The sequence below is a fragment of the Kazachstania africana genome, chromosome 10 (genome assembly GCF_000304475.1).
Source record: "Kazachstania africana CBS 2517 chromosome 10, complete genome".
In the NCBI taxonomy this organism is placed as follows: Eukaryota; Fungi; Ascomycota; class Saccharomycetes; order Saccharomycetales; family Saccharomycetaceae; genus Kazachstania; species Kazachstania africana.
Window position 1 is genome coordinate 99268 of NC_018949.1, and position 20098 is coordinate 119365.

Sequence of the window (20098 nt, forward strand, 5' to 3'; positions counted from 1 at the left end):
GTCCTCTCATTCTTGTCGAACTGAAGAGCCCATCCTCCAGTATCTTCTCACGCTATATAATGCCATCCTAGCGAACCTTTCTACGTGTCTCCAAAGCTTCCTGTCAGATCTGTATGATTTTGTAATATCTGGGCATCGCTATTAAAGGGGTAAAGAGCAGAAAAAAATGTTTGAAAGTGGAAAGTTTTCACTTACTTAACACATTAGAAATCAATAAATTCAGGTTCTTTCAGTGCTGGCATGAGTGAACCTAGTGTGCCGTTCGAGGTAATTGCACAGTATGCGTACCAGTCAGAATATGAGGACGATTTGAATTTCGATAAGAATCAAATAATTAAAGTCACATCGGTGGAAGACGACGAATGGTATCTTGGTGAATTTACTGACGATGACGGGCAACTATTGAGTGGTATATTCCCAAAGAGTTTCGTAGTGATTCATAAGGGGGAAACAAAACAGGAACATACAAGCTCTTTGCCAGGAGCAACCGAAATTTCACCTGCTGCACCTGCTCCTGTTCCTGTTCCTGTTCCTGCACCTGCTCCTCTGAAAGAAGCATTGAAACCTCATGAGGATGAGTTTGTACCAATGCCTAAGCAGACAGAGTTCGAAACGAGCAAACCATCCGTTCAGAGGCCTGCAAATGTGCCTGAACCAGTCAATAGATTAACGGATCTTGGAAATAATGAAATGGAAGAAGATCTGCCAAAAATGTCTTTAAAAGAAAGAATTGCAATGTTACAAGAACAGCAACGTATTCAAGCTGAGAAAGATAGGGAAGAAGAAGAAAGAAAGAAACAGCAGCAGCAGCAGCACCATCATCATCATCGCCACCACCATGAAGATGTAGAGGAACTTACCGCTACGAATGCTGGTCCAAGCGAAGAAACACAGGAATACGAAAATGAAAAAGAGGTTGAACCTCTCTTACAGAAGCCTCAACAGCAAGAAGAGAGTGAGTCTACTTCTAGTGAGGAAATTGAAGAACCAAAGGAATTGGAAGAAGAGGACCAAAGCGATCAAAAAGATGAGGAGGAAGACGAGAGTGAGGAAGAGGAAGAGGAGGAGGAAAACTCTGAAGAAGCTCGTAAAAAAGCATTAAGGGAGAGAATGGCAAGGTTAGCAGGAGCTGGTAGATTTGGAGGCCCTGTAGGCTTTAATCCGTTCGGTGCTCCAGCGCCTCCACCAGCAGAACCTAAAAAGTCTAAGAAGAAGAAGCATCCATCTCATCAAGAAGAGCCTCAACTTCCTCAAGCGGTTCCTGTTATGCCATTTGCAGACCCTAATGCAGTCTCATTTTTAAACAAAAAAGCTACTCAAGCTGAGGGCTCAGAAATTGTACAAGAGGACGATGACATTGAGGAAAAGAGGAAAAGTATCATAAGTGCAAGTTCTGAGCATAAGATTCAGGACGAACATCATGATCTTCCATTGCCGCACGAAGAAGATTTATCACCAGTGCATGCTCCTGTAGACCTTGTAGGCAAGATTGATGTCGCAAATGAAGAGGATTCATCATCATCATCATCATCATCATCATCATCATCATCATCATCAGGTAAGGCTCCACCAATGCCACCACTACCTGTTAGGCATCAAGACTCAATTGAGGAAGAAGAACCACAGGTTGGTCACCATCACCATGCGGGTGGAGAAAAAGGGCTGTACCAGCAACCACCTCCTCCTCCACCTCCAGTATCCCGCCTACCAGAGCTTCCAGAAGCTATCGTACTTCCTTCTACAATGGATACAGAGCATGAGTTACCCGAAGTGCCAAAGCCACCATCTATTCCAGCGACTATGCCAGCTATGCCAGCCATGCCTCCAGTTCCTTCATCAATCCCACCTTCGCAACCTTTAGGCACACCATTTGCTGATATCCCTACTCCACCTGTTAGATACGAAAAAGAGGCAGAAGAGCAATATCCTATTAGAAAGGCCGCACCACCACCACCACCTCCAGTACCAGTGCCAACCTCCCCAACTCAATTACCAAAGGCACCGCCCATCCCTCCAATTGCTCCAGCAATTCCATCCGTTCCAGGAGCCCCACCTATTCCTTTCTCACCCCCTCCTCCTCCAGTTGGAGCTCCTGTTCCACCTGCCTCACATGAACCTCTGTCTAAAACATCAACAAATAACTCAATGATGATGGCAAAATCGTTAAAGAGAACTCTTACGTCAGCATTGACTATCTCAGAGTCCGTAAAAAATATGAAAATAAATCTAAATGCTAAAGATACCTGGTTCTTGGAAGAGAAAGGTATTCCTCCGGAGTTGCAAATCTTGAAATTGAAATTCAACATTGAAAAAGATGACATTGAAATTGAAAGGAGACGTAAAGATGAAAGTGTCTGGTTATATCGTTCATTTTATTACCTTTTCGAAACATTGTCATATTTGGAAGTTTCAGTTATTTTCCAGGTCTCGAACCCTCACGAAACTGTCAAACTAGTTAGTACCAGTTTTGTAGAGAACTCGATAGATGAGATTGGTAACTCTCATCTTGCAGAATTTTACAATAATCAAATAGCGGAGGGAGCCGACCACTTAATCAACAAGGATGTATCAAATACTTTTGTAAGTGAACTTGTGGGAAATCTCGGCGTTGACGTTGTTAAACCAATTAGTAACCGTACCTTTGGCGTCGCTATATTGAATCACAAAGTTGGAGAACCACTTGACTCGAAAGCTGTGGAAGCGGTGAGACCCGGTGACATCTTGGTTATCAGGAAAGGGAAGTTTGAAAAACATCACGAACTTGTGACTTTAGGTGAAAAAGAGAGTTACGTTGCTATTATCACCGCTTATGATAACAGTAAAGATAAGTTTAAAGTTATTGAGGAGAAAGAGGGAGTTGCTAGACAAACTAGCTATAAAATCGGAAACATGAAGAACGGTAAATTAAAAGTATTCAGAGTCGTATCAAAAGCCTACATTGGCTGGTAAACAGGTGTGCTATTCATAAACAAATGCAAGATATATACATATAGCCTATATGAGTTTGTAAGTCCAGTAGGATATGGTAGATTTGTTCAATTTAGCGTTCTATATAGGATTATATTACTGCCACATTTTTTTTGACGAAAAAAATTAGAATCATTTCAATAGTATCACATATGAAACTTACATTAAAGAAAGTGGGTGAAAAGGCATTATGTCCAGGAATTGATTCCGTACATTTAATAACTTCGATAGATCAGAAACCAAAAGGTGTTTGTGGACCAGTGTTAAGATATGTAAGTTCGAATAGATTGTATTCTAAAGAATCTAGCATTTATAAATCATCATATTTCCAATTAAGATACTATCCACCAAACCATTTTATCTCAATATTTAGGAAATCGAAACCTGCAGTAAATATCAGATTTCAGCATGGGGTGTCATTTTTATCTGGTTCATCTAGATATTTACAGGAGTTGTACGCTCAGCGGAAATCGATAGTACCTTCATCTTTCGCAGTTTGGAGAAGAACGTTGACTGTCAAGATAAAGGATATATTCGTTGATGAATGGTATAAATTAGGTGGTACCAAATCTGTTGATGAGGCAAACAAGTTGGGGGAAGAAGCCTTCATGAAACAAGATGGCTCAAACATTGCTAAAGATGGAGTTTACATGTTCCAGATATTCAATTATCCTGACCCAAGTAATATGGACAGATTTGAAGAAGAGATCAGGAAAGCACTTGGTATGGTGGCGAAAAAGTCTTGGAATGAGCTATTTAAGTCACAAGCCAAGAATAAAAATTGGGTTGAGGAGGTCAATGGTAAGCTAAACATTGGTATGTTAAATGCTGCGCTACGTTTTGAAAGAGTACCATATAGATTAATAAGGAAAACCTAAATGAATTACATGTTTATATCAAAGATGGCTTTTATTGCAATTAATCCTAGAAGTTTGTCTTAGAAAATAGTGATTTTATCATCTCCTATTCACCATGATAATGACTCAATGACTTCAAAATTCAAACCTGGCTCTGCCATACTAATGAAAAATGCAATTGATTTTAAACCCGTCTACCTTTACCACCCTTCCCGAGTTCTTCTTCTTCCATGGCCAGAAGGGCTTCACGCTCCTTCTTGGCTTGGACCTTAGCATTGCGCTTCTCTTCTTGTTCAAGCTTCTTTCTGTTTGGTTGTCTCGTACCCTGTTCCCATTTCTTAGCCTCTTCAAGTTCCAGAGCTTCTCTTTCAAGCTTTCTCTTCTCATAAGCTTGTTTATTCTTTCTGGCCCTGCCTGCAGCTACTTTAGCTGCGGTTTCCGAATATCTCTTACCTGATTTATGCATCTCTTATATATATATTATTGTTTGTGTTGGCTTTTTCGACACGCACAGAGCCATTGACTACGTAGTCTTCAAGATCCTTATATATACTTCAAGTCACTACTTCGAAATTTGGGTGTCCTTCTATTAATAATGAATTTTGAAAAATGGGTGTCATCGAAGTTCAATGTGGGATACCAGTAAACCATCAAAAATTTCGAACTAATCAAAATCATGTCCGGGCATTCAATCCATTGTGGATCCCACAGGATTCAGAGACGACAGAATGCTGAGGATGGATTACTAATAAATGCGGGTGTTTTAACGATTTTCTTGTGACATGACCGTCACGACAATGCCAGGTGCTATAATCTAGTTGTATATGTAAAGCAGATCGCTGTAACGCACGTAGAGAAACTCCTGAAACATGCATTTCTCAATCGGGAATGACATGGTTACACCAATTCTCGAAATTGTAATCGTACTTGTCCATTCCAGTTAAATTTAGAGTCTTTCTTTCCAGAAGAGCCACGAAACCTCTTGCTGTCTTCTCATTCCATTCGACATTGAAGTGCACACACACACACCCCAAGCTGTGCATTATACAATGCAACTCAGTGTTAGACTGCTTCTTACTATGGTATATGAGATGGTTGATACACCTAAAAATTTTGTAATACATTACGCGTCGCGTATTAAATAAAGTATATCAAATATCTTAAAGCTCATATTACTACCGTGATTCGAAGAAGATAGACGCTGGTTTAAACACGCAGAAATGGACAGTCTATTGAGGAAGTTCAACGAAGCTAGGACGCTGGATCCAGAATCCATTGAAAGAAGCATAGTAAATGAGATTGTTAGCACCGAAAACCCTTTCTATTTGCCTTGGAATGAGAGAGATTACAGCAACCAATTTTATTCGATTTACCAGCACAGACTGAATGTTTTGAAGGAAAGAGTAGAAAAAGAATGTAATAAAAGATGGGACGATCATTTTAGACTGAATGGTAGACCCGTGATGAGGAAGAATAAAGTACTTGACATTGAAGGTAATGAGCCATGTTGGTGTATTGGTACGATCTACTGTGAAATGAAGTACAAACCGAATATTTTGGAGGAAGTTATCAATGATACATACAATGCACCTGATTTGGCCAAGAGTTATACTGATCCTGAAGGTAGTGACGAAATTATGTTAGAAGACGAGAGTGGTAGAGTGTTGTTAGTTGGTGATTTTATCAGACAGACGCCGTTTATAACAGGTGCTGTAGTCGGTTTGCTAGGAATGGAAGCAGATGCAGGTACTTTTCAAGTCCTCGACATATGTTACCCTTCTCCATTGATCCAAAGACCGCTGCCATCAAAGGATAATTTAGAGATGATGAAAGGTCAAAAAATCGCATTAGTCTCCGGTTTAAATTTAACTACTACTACGCCTGATCGTGTAATGAGGTTACAACTCTTACAAGAGTTCTTAATAGGAAACCTTTACAATACCAGTAAAGTTTCACAAATTGGGAAGTTGATTATTTGTGGTAATCTGGTAGAATTTGATTTAAATGATGACAGAGAGACAGCTCAGGGTAAACTTTCTGAAAACCTGGATGAATTTGGAAATTTTTTGGCAAATACATTACAATCTATTTCGATTGATATCTTACCAGGTCGTAATGACCCCAGTGATAGAACATTACCACAACAACCTTTGCATAAAGCTTTATTCAACGGTTCAATCAAGAAATATATTGAAAATGTCGATTACAATATATTGAGTTTAGTGACAAATCCATACCAATTTGATTTCAATGGGTGGCAGATGTTGGCTACATCAGGTCAAAGTATTAATGACATTTGCAAATATATTATGCCTTATAAAAAACAGGATACTGAGGATGATGAGGCTTCTGATATTAGCTCCCATGATAGTTTGGAAAATAGGTTAGATTTAATGGAATGTACGCTGAAATGGCAGAATATTGCACCAACTGCTCCTGATACATTATGGTGCTATCCGTACAAAAATAATGATCCGTTCATTTTAAAAGAATGGCCACACTTGTACGTGATCGGTAATCAACCTGAATTTGGTTCTCGCGAAACGAAAATGAGCAATGGAGCAAAGATTAAAATTATTTCAGTTCCTGAATTTAGTGAAACTGGTAAGATTGTACTATTAGATATGTCAACTTTGGAAGTTGAACTTGTTAGTATTGAATTATGATTATTTTATAGACTATGTATATGACAGGATGATATTGCGATATATTAAATTTTGAATCCTGGCATCAATCACAAAAATAATCATTGAACATTTGACTGATAGGGGACTAAAAGTTATAATATAACCCATTATTTAGGTAAAATGTTTTTCATCTTTGATAAGAACGTTTTTACAATCAGTAAAAATATAAGAAGGATTGGGTTAACTCATTGAAAGTGACCGATTTTTGCATTTGTTTGGGGTAAAAAGGATTTGATCCTTGATTTCAGTTAAGTTGAGCAACAATAGAGTAAGGTTTGTTGCATAATACTCAGAAAGCTTGGGACACTTTTTGTTTTAGATTTGGCGATAGTGATTTATATTAGAAGCTACAAGGAAGAAATTAAGTACTATATATGGAGGTTTTGAAATAACTTTCTAAAAGCTACATTGAGTTTATAGAAATTTGATGTATGCCAATATTTTTCTCTTCATTTTTAGTATGTTTATTATGTGAGTCTGGGAATTCCAAAGTTTTATACAATCGAAAAGTTATTGGGGTAGTGACAAACACTAAAATAGAGTAAATGTTAACAAAAAAATGTTTGGAAAAAATAAACATGCCTGTCCTAAACACAGACAGTACCATTCATTTAATACTAATTGAGTCTAAAATTTACCCAAATAGTTAAATATAACAGAACAGTCATTTTTGTTACCTTGGCCTGTTGTGAAGTTAATATTACGAAATCAGCACTCCTTCAACATATATGGAGCAGGAAGCATTTCGTAATTTTCAAATCATTTTTACTTATATCAATGTACCTTTAATGGTAGTAAATTACAAACCAGAAAAATTACAGAATAAAAAAGCTCTATTTTCCAAATCTTCATTATTAGACACTTTTTCAAAATAGAAGATTGTTTGAAAATGCGTCCTTTTTTTATACTGATACTAAACAATGTTTCCTCGTATATTAAATGGGAAGTACAGAGGCCAAAGAAGGTGTGGAGAGGAGGTTGAAGTACAGTTATATGTTAATAGAACAAGGTTGAAGTTAAAAAAATAAAAAACAAGATTTGTATGGCAACTTGGCCGAGTGGTTAAGGCGAAAGATTAGAAATCTTTTGGGCTCTGCCCGCGCAGGTTCGAGTCCTGCAGTTGTCGTTATTTTTTCGAAAATTTTTTTCTTCGCCCCCCTGCGATGAAAAAGTTCAAGGTTTTTCTTTGGTACGATTCTAATGCTCAAGTCATTGGAACACCATCATTCTCATACTCCCAAGATAACGGCAATGGAGTAAAACACAATTTGACATTACTCAAGTGGGAACAGCTTGTATACATCTGGTAAACACGTGAAACCAACCTTGCTTATAGTTGTATACCTTTAGTAATCTATGATATTACCACATTTCCGCATCCAGTAGTCGGGTAATGAAAATTTATAGTGTGAACGATTCCTTCCCCAGTGTCACCAGAACACGCAAGAACGCGTCCCGGCCCCTCTTTTCGTTCCTCTTTTTGCGCTTCCATAGCAACGAATCATCCTATTATCCCAAAAGGGCAAAAAACGAGAAAAAGATTGAAACCACATATTTCCGTCTCCCTCACCCGTTGCTACTGGATACACGCTGTCACTAGAACTCTACACCACCATTTTTTTTTGTTTGCTTTTGGAGACCAGAGAACTGAAGAGGCAAGTATTCACACCCGTGCCTCTGTACCCATAACAACCACCTTTCTTTTTTTTTCCTCTCATTTTTCGTTTCTTTGTAGTTCTGCGTCATTTTCTTTGTAGGTGGAAGACGATAAATCAAAAACCGAACCAAAATTTTGAAGGCAAGAAAGAAAAAAAGAGAAATTGTTTCTTTTTCCTAAACCTTAAAATTCCCAAGTAAAGCATTACTACGTCTATTTCTCTGTTATTACCCCTTTTTTTTATTTTCTTTATTTCGAAGTCTACTTCCTCTTCTTTCTTTTGCCTAAAGTTGCCTACATTAACTGCCATTCTACGGCTCTTTCTTCATTTACTCTCTCCCCTTCCTACGGACGCCCCTTTTTCCCAGGCGCGTTTCTAAGGAAACCATTAGACTGGAACCACCACTACTACCATAATCACCACCGGTAAAAGAAAATTAATAAGCACTACCGTAATCAATCGTTGCGGTTACCTGGGACACCATATCTTTCTACCTCTCTCTCTTAACTTATCCATTCTTGTGCATCTCATCTAATGGGTTATTAATCCTTCAAAGCTACGTAATCATCTTCGTTGAAATTTTCAAGATTTCGAAAACATGCAAAAATAATTTTTTTTTTTCCCACACACTTCAGTTAGTGGCTAACCCATACTCATTCATCACTACCCACAGGCCATATTATGCAAGATCAACTGCAGAAAATTTTTTTTCCCATTAGTATTCCCCTTTAATATGGTTTAGAAAAAAAAACATATATAATTAAGTTATATTTTCATTGTAAAACGACTAAATTTCATAGTAATTCCTTCATTACTTTCTTGTTTTTCTTATAACACTAAGCATTTTTTAAACAAATCTTCCATATATACCACATATCAAATTCATTTTAAAATGGCCAAGGATACTAAGACCGCTGCTGAAGCATTATCTGATTTAGAAATCAAGGACAATTCTAACGTCTCAATCGTTCAAGAGAGCGATGCTAAGAACGCTGAAGTCAATGCTAGATTAAGTGAAGCCGCAAGAAAACACAGAGAATACTTAAGCTCCCACAGAATTCAAAGACATGCATTAAAGGAAACTGAACAAGAAGAACCTCTATTAGTTGCTGACCCAAACAGAAAAACCGTCTTCCCAATCAAGTTCCACGAAATCTGGCAAGCTTACAAGAGAGCTGAAGCCTCTTTCTGGACTGCTGAAGAAATCGATCTTGGTAAGGATTTACATGACTGGAACAACAGAATGAATCCAAATGAAAAGTTCTTTATCTCCAGAGTTTTAGCTTTCTTCGCTGCCTCTGATGGTTTAGTCAACGAAAACTTGGTCGAAAACTTCTCTGCTGAAGTCGCTATCCCAGAAGCTAAGGCTTTCTACGGTTTCCAAATTATGATCGAAAATATTCACTCTGAAACTTACTCCCTTTTAATCGATACCTATATTAAGGATCCAAAGGAATCTGAATTTCTTTTCAACGCCATTGACACTATTCCTCAAATTAAAGAAAAGGCTCTATGGGCTTTGAGATGGATTAACGACGCCGAATCCCCATTCGCTGAAAGATTAGTTGCTTTTGCTGCCATCGAAGGTGTCTTCTTCTCCGGTTCTTTCGCCTCCATTTTCTGGTTAAAGAAGAGAGGTTTAATGCCAGGTCTAACTTTCTCTAACGAATTAATCTGTAGAGATGAAGGTTTACACACTGATTTCGCTTGTCTATTGTTCGCTCACTTAAAGCACAAGCCAGCTCCAGAAGTTGTCGAAAGAATCGTCACCGAAGCTGTTGCCATCGAAAAGCAATACTTCATCGATGCTTTACCAGTCTCTTTATTAGGTATGAATGCTGATTTAATGAACCAATACGTTGAATTTGTCGCTGATAGATTATTAGTTGCTTTCGGTAACAAGAAATTCTATGGTGTCGAAAATCCATTCGATTTCATGGAAAACATTTCCTTAGCTGGTAAGACTAACTTCTTCGAAAAGAGAGTTTCCGATTACCAATATGCTGGTGTTATGTCCAAGACCACTGGTACTGAAGAAGGTGCTTTCAACATCAACGAAGATTTCTAAGTTGTTTTTTCCTCCGCTATTTATTAATCTACCATCCTCTATATATAAAATGTTATATATATTATTTTCCCACACTATTTCAAATATATTAAGAACATAAAAATATACTATTGCTTTGTTATGAAAGTTAAAGCTTTATGATTAGTTGTATCTTTCCTCTTTTTTTTTTCTTTTATTTATCGATGAGCTATTGAAGAAAATGAAAAAAAGTATATATATACGTGAATTTGATACTACTATAACTGAGAGTTCTATGCATGTCTACGTACATCAGAGGTCCTATATGTGGTACAGATAACTGTCCATCACGTCTATGGCGTATTATTGCTGGTAGGCGTACGTGCCAGTACGGTCACGTCATGGAAGGTGATATCGAATTTAATAACGACGATGATGACATGACTAGCGCAGGTGTCATTACGAGAAGATTGAATTTAACTACTAACGCCATAGGTAGTTTCCAATCTTCATTGAATACTTCTCAGTTCAATAATTCACAGAAAACTACTAGAGATAAGAAAATTTATGGTGAAGATGCAAAATTTTTATTTTTAAAATCTTTTCAATTTATCTTGAAAAGACAATGTCAGTGCCTTATTCAGGAAATGAACTTTCCAGACCAGTTTGAAACTGTTGTAAAATGTATTTGGTTAGAGATGCTGAAAAGTTTCAATGATGATGATAATATGCATAATGATCCAGTCACAGATACCGATGTAAATTATAGTGATGATGACAACGTAGCAGAACGAATTAGTAGACTAAATAAAGATGCTAGCAGATCAAAACTTGGACTTCATATGACTTCCACAATATCAATACTATACATGGCTTCTGTTCATATGGGTCTACCTGTCTTTACATGCGATTTCATAAAATGGATTTGTGCCGCAAGGTTACCATATTTCAAGTCCAATAAATCATTACCAAAAAGTTGGAGGATCAAGTTACCAAATTATTACTTAGAGCTTCTTGAAGGTGGGACGCCACCAAATAATGCTCAGTATTATAATAAGATAGCAGCGACGTGTGCCAAGATATCGTTCAATTCCAAGTTTGAGTGTAAAATTAATCCCAGACCTTTTATTCTAAAACTTATACTTCTGACCACATTATCACCAGAATTTTATTTCCATACAATGAATTCAATCGAACTTATTGGGTATGACGACGATTTTGAACTAATAGCTAATGCAAAAACGCATTTCACTTCTTACCATCTCCATCCAGAATTACGCTTAATGTCTTATTTCATTATCATTGTAAGATGGGTACTCATATGTCAGGAAGAAAGGTATTCAGATGCATGGATCTCTGCTCTAATTGAGGAGCCATCGAAGACAGAAACAAGTAGCAAAGACTCTGTTGAAAGGCAAGTTACAAACTTATTTTATGACAATAAAGATGCTATTTTTGATTGGGATGAAACCAAAACGCTTAACTATTTAGAGTGGGTTGAAAAACAATACTTACCAAATCACCACAATGATGCCAATAATGCGGATCTAAGTATTGATCGTAAAATAGCGAAAAGGAAATTAATGAAGATTTTTCCCATGCAGTCTGGAAATTTCCCATTACCACCTAGTGAGCACCTTTCATTTATTGACCATTTGCAGGAAAACTATTTACAGTTTAAAAATTTCTCTGACAATAACTATGCTGGAGACTTTTCGAGATCAGAATTGATCCTACAACTAGAAGGAAAACTAATACAGACTCTAGCAATGGAATTTGCCATTTCGGTGGATCAATTGAAGATTTGTGTACATAAAATGGAAAGACACTGCATGACAAATTTGAAAGGCAAATAGTGTTCCTTGTATATACCAATATCTAAATATGCATATTCATTTCATGTAAAAAACACAACTGGAAAAAGGTTTTTATTGGCCTGATGCCCATTGAGCAAAACTGCCTTGAGCGAAGGCCTGTAATGCACCACTCAATCCTGTAGAGATCTTATTATCTGTAGATTCAGAAACTCGATTCAATTGATCAACTGATTTGACTATCTTGTTGACATTTGTTTCGATAACCATACCACCTTGAACGATTTCTTCCAATACACTTTGTAAGGTTTGCCAATTGAAAATTAAGTCCAGTTCATTTACTTCAGTAAAACAACGATCTAATGCCTGGACAAAGGTTTGAATCAGATCAAGTATGGCTAACTCAGATTCTTGATCATCAACGATAAACGTGAAATATAAAGTTGCGTAATTCTTGTAAATGATCTGAATATCCTCATCATTGTCATCACTGGATAGTAAAGAAGGTGGAGTTACCAGAAAAGAACTCTGGAAATCGTTATTTCTTTGGGATATGAGATCGTATACTTGTTCAAGTAGTAATTTCTGCTTGGTTAAATCTACTGGTGTATAGAATTTCACCAACCTTGGTTGACATTTCTTATTGACTGAACACATTAGTCAGTAAAACTAACCCCATTGACGAATAAACATGATTACTAACGCATATACATACATATTAACACTGCATGGATCATAACTACCGCTTTCAGAAGTCCTTTCACTGTACTACTGGTACTGAACTTGATAGTTTTTAAGAGTACTTTACTGGGCTTCGCTGTAGTGAAATTTTAACTTTCAGCAGGCAGATGAAAAGATGGATTACGTTGTAACGAAACAATACTAACCCAATTACCCTTACGAGTAAAACACTGTATAAGTCTATATTAAAGACACTATTAAATTGGATCCTGCCCCATCAGCGTGCAGTACTAATCATTCTAAAAGATGGTGATTAAAGTAGCCATGAGTAACCCGGACTTTCAGATTATGATATCAGATATTATATATTGAAAGCGGGCCCAACTTAATCTTAGTTAATTAGTAGGTGCAACTTCATGCAAAACAAGTATAGATCCGGTCGAAGAAGTCGCTTTAAAACGAGATAGTAAATTCTAGATAACAGAGTATTGTTAACGGGATTACTATTTGGCGATTGAGATTAATTCAAATGAATAAAGTACGTCGAAGGATACCTGAAAATCTCACAGATTTCCTGAACTATTTGCCCAGTTTATCACAAAATAATTATGATACCCCACTAAGTTATATTATCTGGAAAGCTCTAGATACGTGTCTTTCAACGGATACGGATCTGGTGGACTGGAACTCCATAATCAGTCCCTTTTACAGTGAAAATTGGACAAATGGTAGCTATCAGGCAGTTTTAAGCAACGATAATTGGAAAAAAATCAATTTCGAGGAAAATACTGGCAATGATCATGTTGGAATGAGTTGCGGCAGACAATGTTTCAATAAAGATCTCGTTTACTATTGCTTCACATGCACAAGAAGCCCTTTTTATGAAATTTGTGAGTCCTGCTTCGATGAAAGTAAGCATATTGGTCACTCTTATGTGGTTAAGGTGATCAATCAATCACAGGGAAGAATCTGCCATTGTGGAAATCCTGCCGTGTTCAAGAATGCCGATGATGCATTTAAGTGTAAAAATGATGCAAATAACACAGCACAAACATTGCCACCATCAGGCCTGCATCATAATGTCTATCACACTGTAAGCATAGTATTAGATCATATTATTGGGATTCTAACCTACTTAAAAGAACAAAACCGTCATGAGAATAACAATTCACGAGACCACAATAACAATATCACTAATAAAACGTCTATTTCGAGCAGAATGAAATATCCTAACTTATATGATGAGCTAAATAGATCAAACAGTAACGCTAATGAAGATGAACGATCTGTTAATTATATGATACAGCGACAATACGAACAAAATAACAATTTGGAACAAAAATGGACCTTACAAATAGAAGAGGAAGATTGCAAAATGCAACAAAGGGATTTTGCAAAATGTTTGATTGACATTCTTGATACACCGATGGAATATGCCGTAAACATTATAGATATGATAGATTCAGTCCATTCAGCCGTCACTATATTAGAATCAAATGATTTTATAAAACTCAAACAGATACAACAGGAATTTTACGAGCAGAATATTACATTATATATAAGAAGGAAACATGATGTCTTCAAAAAAAAGCTGGTTGAGGATCTTTCAGAATGGCTTTATAATTTATGCCTTGACAGAAGAACGCCATTTCACGTAAAAACTACAATACGACTTTCTCTATTAGAATTATGGCAATGCAAATTTGACTTAACTGAAGGGTTCCCTGAAAATAAAAAGATTAGTTTATTTGGTAACTTCTTTGCTCCCAATAAGAATGTTTGGTTTAATCCATGGCCCATCAATGACATGCACGATTCTCATATAACCAAAATTATGCAGGACTATAATATTAATATTATTAATTCAACGTCCCACAAGATTAAACCACAAATGTGTTCAATACGAGGCTCACGGCTACAATATCTTCTGACCGAATGTACTACAAATCTTTCAAAATTTGCGAGCTTAAGATTCATCAAAATAATCTCTACAATGTTCAGCATTTGTGATGAGGTTAAGAAATTCCTAGCGCTACAATATTTTGATGTTTATTTACATATTCTTTATAGTTCGGTCTCATCTGAAAGATCGAAATTAAATGGGTTTTTGATGCACCTCCTGTCGCAGTACACTGTACAAGACCCAGAAATAGCCAACCTAGCAATAATATCTGGTTTCATAGAGAAAGCTTTGAAGTTTTCTCTTAATTTACTGTGTTTTAAGGCTGAAGATCTGGATTCAAATCGCCATTTATATCTAATTGATGAATTTACTTTACCAAAAGATAGCATCAAAAACAGAAAAGTGATTATTTGTTTTCAGAACCTTTGTTCGCTACTGTTATGCCACACAATACCCAAGGAAGTACTTGAGAGACGGGAATTATTTCTTGCATTATTGAAAGTGACTTCAGAATTTGATAATATTCTTCCATTAAAAAGAGAAACTAATGAACATGTCGAATTTGAAAATTTCGATTTTTCACTATATTATATTTATTTTACTTACATTTTGATGATGGTAGATGCTTACTCTCGAAGCCTATCCCAAATTAAAGATGTAGAAGAAAGAAAAATTACAATAACAAGATTGCTCAACACGATTTCTGATAAAGAGATTAAATTATATCACAAATTCAAAAACTCACCCGATTTTAATTCGACATTATCTGAAGATGGAGAAAAACCAAATATTGAAGCCATTTTTTCATTAAAGGAAAAGATATGCAATTATGTCACGGACACGATAAATTTTCAAGTTGGTGTAGATACCCAAAATTTTTTTAATCCTATGTCATACTTTTTTAGGTTTGTAGTTCAGTGGGGTGGATGTAATAAAGAAGAATCTAATTCATCAAGTTTGACTGTGCCTTTCAAATTTCAAGAATTTTTGGCGAAACAACACACATCGTTGTTGGTTTCTGAGGTGTCTCTGTCGACTTTGGTGCTGATTGGGCAAATTAATACAGGTTTCTGGGTGAGAAACGGTACTCCAATTACACACCAACTTAGATTATACACTAAATATGGGATGAGAGAGTTTGCATACTCCAGTGACCTATTCAACGTACAGGTTAAGATGTCTATGACAGATCCTAATGCGTTCATGGTTACATTCTTGTCGAGGTGGGGTCTGAAACATTGGGCGAATGGTGTTCCTATGGGTGACTATCCCGATGAAGACACCACTATTGGTATTGTGGGTGAATGCCTTCTCTTACTGATACAACTGTTCAGTGAAATAAAGTCTTTAACTTCATCGACTCCAGAGGCGTCCCTTGAAAAGGCTTTCAAAGACGAAATCATAAATGGCATCGGATTTGATACTTGCACGTATAGTAAGATAAGAAATACTCTACCAGACCATATTGGGGGTCATCCATTGTTTGACGATCGTCTGGAACAATACAGTGACTATCTCCCCCCAAAAAGTTTGTCCGACACAGGAACATTCAAATTGAAAACTAAGTTCAGGAAAGAAGTTAATCCGTATTACTTTGGACTGGCTAATAACAAAAGATACGAGGTTGAAAAGAAGCTTAGAACTTATATGGCAAAGGTAGGGGACGTGAATTTCGACGATACTTTTATTCCTGCCGGAAACTTCGCCGATTTATTGAAATCAACAATCTACAGTGGATTATATTCTATCTCATCCGTGGATACATTTGGCTTATTCTTGAAACACACTTTAGATCATATCAAGAAGGGTAACTACGAGACACTGCTATCAAGGTCTGTCCATTTAATTCACATCTGTGTCGTCAACAACCTTAACGAATTCATGAAAATATTTTGGCGTGAGTACGCCGTTGTAGATACCGAATATTATCATTATCACAGCATTGGATCTATTCTGTACTACTTTTTATCAGTTGATGACTTTTCATATGTACATGGAAAAATTCGAGAAATTTTCAGTTTTATGAAAATAGTGGCACCTCATATCGACATTAACAGCTATTTAAGAGAACAAACAGCCTCTTTCAACCCTGAAGTATTGTGGATTTTCGATAAGTCCTATACCCGCAAAAATGAAGGCAGGGAAAGGAAGAAACTTCTGGCTATAGAAAGAAGGGAAAAAATACTGAAGAAATTGGCTAAACAACAAATGAAATTTATCGAAAATAATCACTTTACTTCCCAGGATAAAGAAGAATACGCTGGAAGTGATGATTCATCGCAAGAAGAGATAAACAAACTAGGCTGGAAGTATCCTGACGACGGTTGTGTCTTTTGTAAAATGAAAAAAGAAGACGACGCATTTGTATACTTTTCTTACCTAGAGCAGAATATTTGCGATCATGGGGTTGATTTTCCTGATACAATCTACATGAAAAATGTTTTTAACAGCATGATTGGACCAAATATTTTCAAGAACATATCAGCAGGTACAAAATTGATCGAGAATAAGCCTGTTCTTAGAACATGTGGACATGGTTCGCATATACGTTGTCTTGGCACTCATATGAAAAGTGCTCGTTCTACACAAAGTCATACTACAAAAAATACACCAGTTGCATATGGCTATGGTCTGAGTTACTGTCCAGTTTGTAATTCTCTAAGCAATTGCTTTCTTCCAAGGTTGGAAGATTACAGTGATCAGAAGATGGATGATTTTTTTGAGAATAATCAAAATATAATAGATGTAACGTCAGAGTTATTAGTGTCTACGGCTAAAAAGACACTTATGATCTTCGAAGATATGGAAAGGGGTGATGATCAGGATACAGGTTACAAGGATATCAAAGTTATTGACAGACTCTTAGCTGATACTGTGCGGAATATGGAACTACGTTTAAGATGCAAATCACACAATCAAAAGGATACTAATGAAATGATAAAAAATCAGTGCGCGCTAACTTTGAAATTGCTAGCAGGTTTCAAGCTTTTTCTGCAGAGATATTGTATTTCTGAAAGTTTCGAAGATTTGAAGCACATCAATTGGAAGAAAGTTATTTATGCTTCAGATAATAATCTATTGTACGCCGGTTGTAAAATTCTTGGAACTTATAACCAAGAACCATCAACATCGATATTAAATTTGATGAAAAGAGAATTTCATAAAAGTTTCATGGTTTTAATTATGAACTTAGTGCAGGTAGATTTTTATAATTCTACTAATGTGGCAATGAAACCGTGGAACAGTGAAATAACTTCGCTACCGATTAAATCCAAGTCATTTTTTCGTGTTTTCCAAGCTTACCTTTCTTTCTATTTATATGATACGAGAAATATTAATCAAAGCTGTATTGTAAATCATGCTTACTTGACAATGGCTGAATGTCTGAAAACCTTTTTACAGAGGCTTTACTTTATATTCAGGGCATTTTATTCCATTGAAAGTGATCATAAAGGCCGCTCGAAATTTGCTAATGAATTTGAGTTTTTACTATCCTATTTTAGGATCCCAAATATCAGAAATTTCAGTGAGTTTATTGACAGTTTTGCACAGAATGACATTGATGAAATAACCATGCTAATGCATAAGGTGACAAAAGGAGAAGAAAAAGCCTCAATTATGATTCATAATCTGAAAAATATAAACTTCAATTCTTTTGCACCGTTCAAGTTCATTGATTTGCCAAAAAATTTATCAGAATTCTATAGAAGAGAAGAAAGCAAATGTATTTATAGAATATTAGAATACGAATCAGCAATATGCCTATTATGTGGTGAAAGATTACACATTCAAAAGCCATTCCCGCTGTATGGGTATTTATATGGCGAATGTACTAGTCACGTCAGAAAAAATTGTAAGGCAACCTCGATCTACGGTGTTTTCCTATTAATTGATACAAACGTTATTTATCTGTCATACGGAACGCGAGGGTCATTTTATCGTACACCATATTTAAATAAGTACGGTGAACCTGATGAAGAATTCAAATTTGGGAACCCAGTGTACCTAAACAAATCAAGATATGAACATTTAAGCAACGATATTCTGATGGGAAATATGATACCGCACGTCGTCTTTAGACTGAGTGAAGGAAATGCAGACTTAGGTGGATGGGAGACGATGTAGCTAAAAATTAAAAGAGGAAAAAAAATTATGTTAATCATTACATAAAACATATATAAGCAGTAAGAAATGAAGATCTAATAGGAGAATAGAACAGAAAATAAAGGATTAAATTCGCGAAAATTATTTGTCTTCGATCTTTGTTGCATCTAATTTTTCTACAGCATCGTTGACTGCTTTGTCATTGTTTTGTGCACCTGGGTATCTAGTACCCTTGTTCTTTGGTTTCTTGGCTTTCTTAGTCTTTTCTGGGGTTAGAACTGGATAACCTTTGGCTTGAGCTTCTTGATATTCTGGGCTGTTTTGGAACGCTTCTCTGATTGGAGCTAGTAACACATTAATGGCATCTGATACACCAGTTTTCAAATCTGGAGGAGACAATTTTTCGTCTTTGAATGCCTGTTTCAATTCATCGAAGGACTTGAATGTGATTGGACCACCGAATTTTTCAGGTCTATCAATGTGGAATTCGAAGAAACCGTTTCCATGCTTTAATTCTTGAATAGGCGCTACAACGTATTCAACAAAAGATAGTAAACCATTTTCTTCAACGTTACCTGGGCTACAAAAAGCGCTATTAATTTTCTTTTTAACTTGTTTTGGCTCTTCTAGTAAATCAATTTTAGAATTTGGATCAGAAGCAGACATTTTACCACCTTGACCTAAACCTGGGACCATTGGGTTCATTAAATGAGCTCTCTTTTTGTAACCTAACTTTTCTAAGTTTTCTTCAGCAAGAACAAAAATCTTTCTTTGATCAACACCACCGAATTGTACATCGACGCCTAAGTATTCTTCATCTAAAGCTTGCATTAGTGGGTAAATTAGACCACTTAATAATGGGTTTGCGACTTGTTTTACGACATCGGCACCGGCTCTCTTAGCATCATTTTGAGAACATACATTAGCCATTCTAAAAATATCCATGGTGTAATTGGAGGACGTTTGATAGGATGAGCCGACAACGAATTTCAACTTGTCAACTGGGACGTTAATACTCTTTAAGATTGCCTTGATGGTCAATTCGTAGTACTTAGCTCTGTATTGCACAACGTCTAAAGAGGCCTTCATGTTGTCTAAGAAAGCGTGTAAGTCTGCTACAAGCACAGTAACTTCACAGCCAGCTTTTAAGAAATGCGCCAGTTTAGTCATTGGAACGAAGTAACCACAGTGTGGTTTACCAGTTGGGGCGGTACCCCAGTACAATTTTAATGGTCTCTTTTCGACTTCAAGAACATTTTTGATGATTTGTGGGTTTAAAACTTCTTGAAGATTCTTTGTGATGAGACTGTAAGCCTCTTGTGGGTCGATATTTGTCATTATTTGATCGATGCTCTTGATGGTGGTGGACGAGTGAACGTTGCTCTAGTCAAATATTTTGAA

General features: G+C 36.5%; 9 protein-coding genes and 1 non-coding gene across 10 annotated transcripts; 7 read left to right on the plus strand and 3 right to left on the minus strand.

The window, feature by feature from the left end:
* Window positions 1-240: 240 nt before the first annotated feature.
* On the plus strand, window positions 241-2949 carry BBC1 (Bbc1p; the record flags this gene model as incomplete). Its single annotated transcript, XM_003959212.1, has 1 exon — window positions 241-2949. One exon carries the CDS (start codon window positions 241-243, stop codon window positions 2947-2949), a length of 2709 nt encoding a protein of 902 aa, XP_003959261.1.
* Window positions 2950-3119: 170 nt separating this feature from the next.
* On the plus strand, window positions 3120-3845 carry PET130 (Pet130p; the record flags this gene model as incomplete). Its single annotated transcript, XM_003959213.1, has 1 exon — window positions 3120-3845. The coding sequence occupies one exon, from the start codon at window positions 3120-3122 to the stop codon at window positions 3843-3845; it is 726 nt and encodes a 241-aa protein (XP_003959262.1).
* A 163-nt stretch (window positions 3846-4008) lies between these two features.
* On the minus strand, window positions 4009-4290 carry LSO1 (Lso1p; the record flags this gene model as incomplete). The annotated part of the gene is made up of 1 exon (XM_003959214.1): window positions 4009-4290. One exon carries the CDS (start codon window positions 4288-4290, stop codon window positions 4009-4011), a length of 282 nt encoding a protein of 93 aa, XP_003959263.1.
* Window positions 4291-5044: 754 nt separating this feature from the next.
* On the plus strand, window positions 5045-6490 carry POL31 (DNA-directed DNA polymerase delta subunit POL31; the record flags this gene model as incomplete). The annotated part of the gene is made up of 1 exon (XM_003959215.1): window positions 5045-6490. One exon carries the CDS (start codon window positions 5045-5047, stop codon window positions 6488-6490), a length of 1446 nt encoding a protein of 481 aa, XP_003959264.1.
* Window positions 6491-7555: 1065 nt separating this feature from the next.
* Window positions 7556-7637, plus strand: KAFR0Jtrna10S. Its single transcript has one exon. It is a non-coding gene; the product is annotated as a tRNA-Ser (tRNA).
* A 1424-nt stretch (window positions 7638-9061) lies between these two features.
* On the plus strand, window positions 9062-10237 carry RNR2 (ribonucleotide-diphosphate reductase subunit RNR2; the record flags this gene model as incomplete). The annotated part of the gene is made up of 1 exon (XM_003959216.1): window positions 9062-10237. One exon carries the CDS (start codon window positions 9062-9064, stop codon window positions 10235-10237), a length of 1176 nt encoding a protein of 391 aa, XP_003959265.1.
* A 257-nt stretch (window positions 10238-10494) lies between these two features.
* RRN7 (Rrn7p) lies at window positions 10495-12051 on the plus strand (the record flags this gene model as incomplete). The annotated part of the gene is made up of 1 exon (XM_003959217.1): window positions 10495-12051. The coding sequence occupies one exon, from the start codon at window positions 10495-10497 to the stop codon at window positions 12049-12051; it is 1557 nt and encodes a 518-aa protein (XP_003959266.1).
* Window positions 12052-12123: 72 nt separating this feature from the next.
* APS3 (Aps3p) lies at window positions 12124-12666 on the minus strand (the record flags this gene model as incomplete). Its single annotated transcript, XM_003959218.1, has 1 exon — window positions 12124-12666. One exon carries the CDS (start codon window positions 12664-12666, stop codon window positions 12124-12126), a length of 543 nt encoding a protein of 180 aa, XP_003959267.1.
* Window positions 12667-13219: 553 nt separating this feature from the next.
* UBR2 (putative ubiquitin-protein ligase UBR2) lies at window positions 13220-18718 on the plus strand (the record flags this gene model as incomplete). Its single annotated transcript, XM_003959219.1, has 1 exon — window positions 13220-18718. One exon carries the CDS (start codon window positions 13220-13222, stop codon window positions 18716-18718), a length of 5499 nt encoding a protein of 1832 aa, XP_003959268.1.
* Window positions 18719-18838: 120 nt separating this feature from the next.
* Window positions 18839-20035, minus strand: TYS1 (tyrosine--tRNA ligase TYS1; the record flags this gene model as incomplete). The annotated part of the gene is made up of 1 exon (XM_003959220.1): window positions 18839-20035. The coding sequence occupies one exon, from the start codon at window positions 20033-20035 to the stop codon at window positions 18839-18841; it is 1197 nt and encodes a 398-aa protein (XP_003959269.1).
* Window positions 20036-20098: the final 63 nt, after the last annotated feature.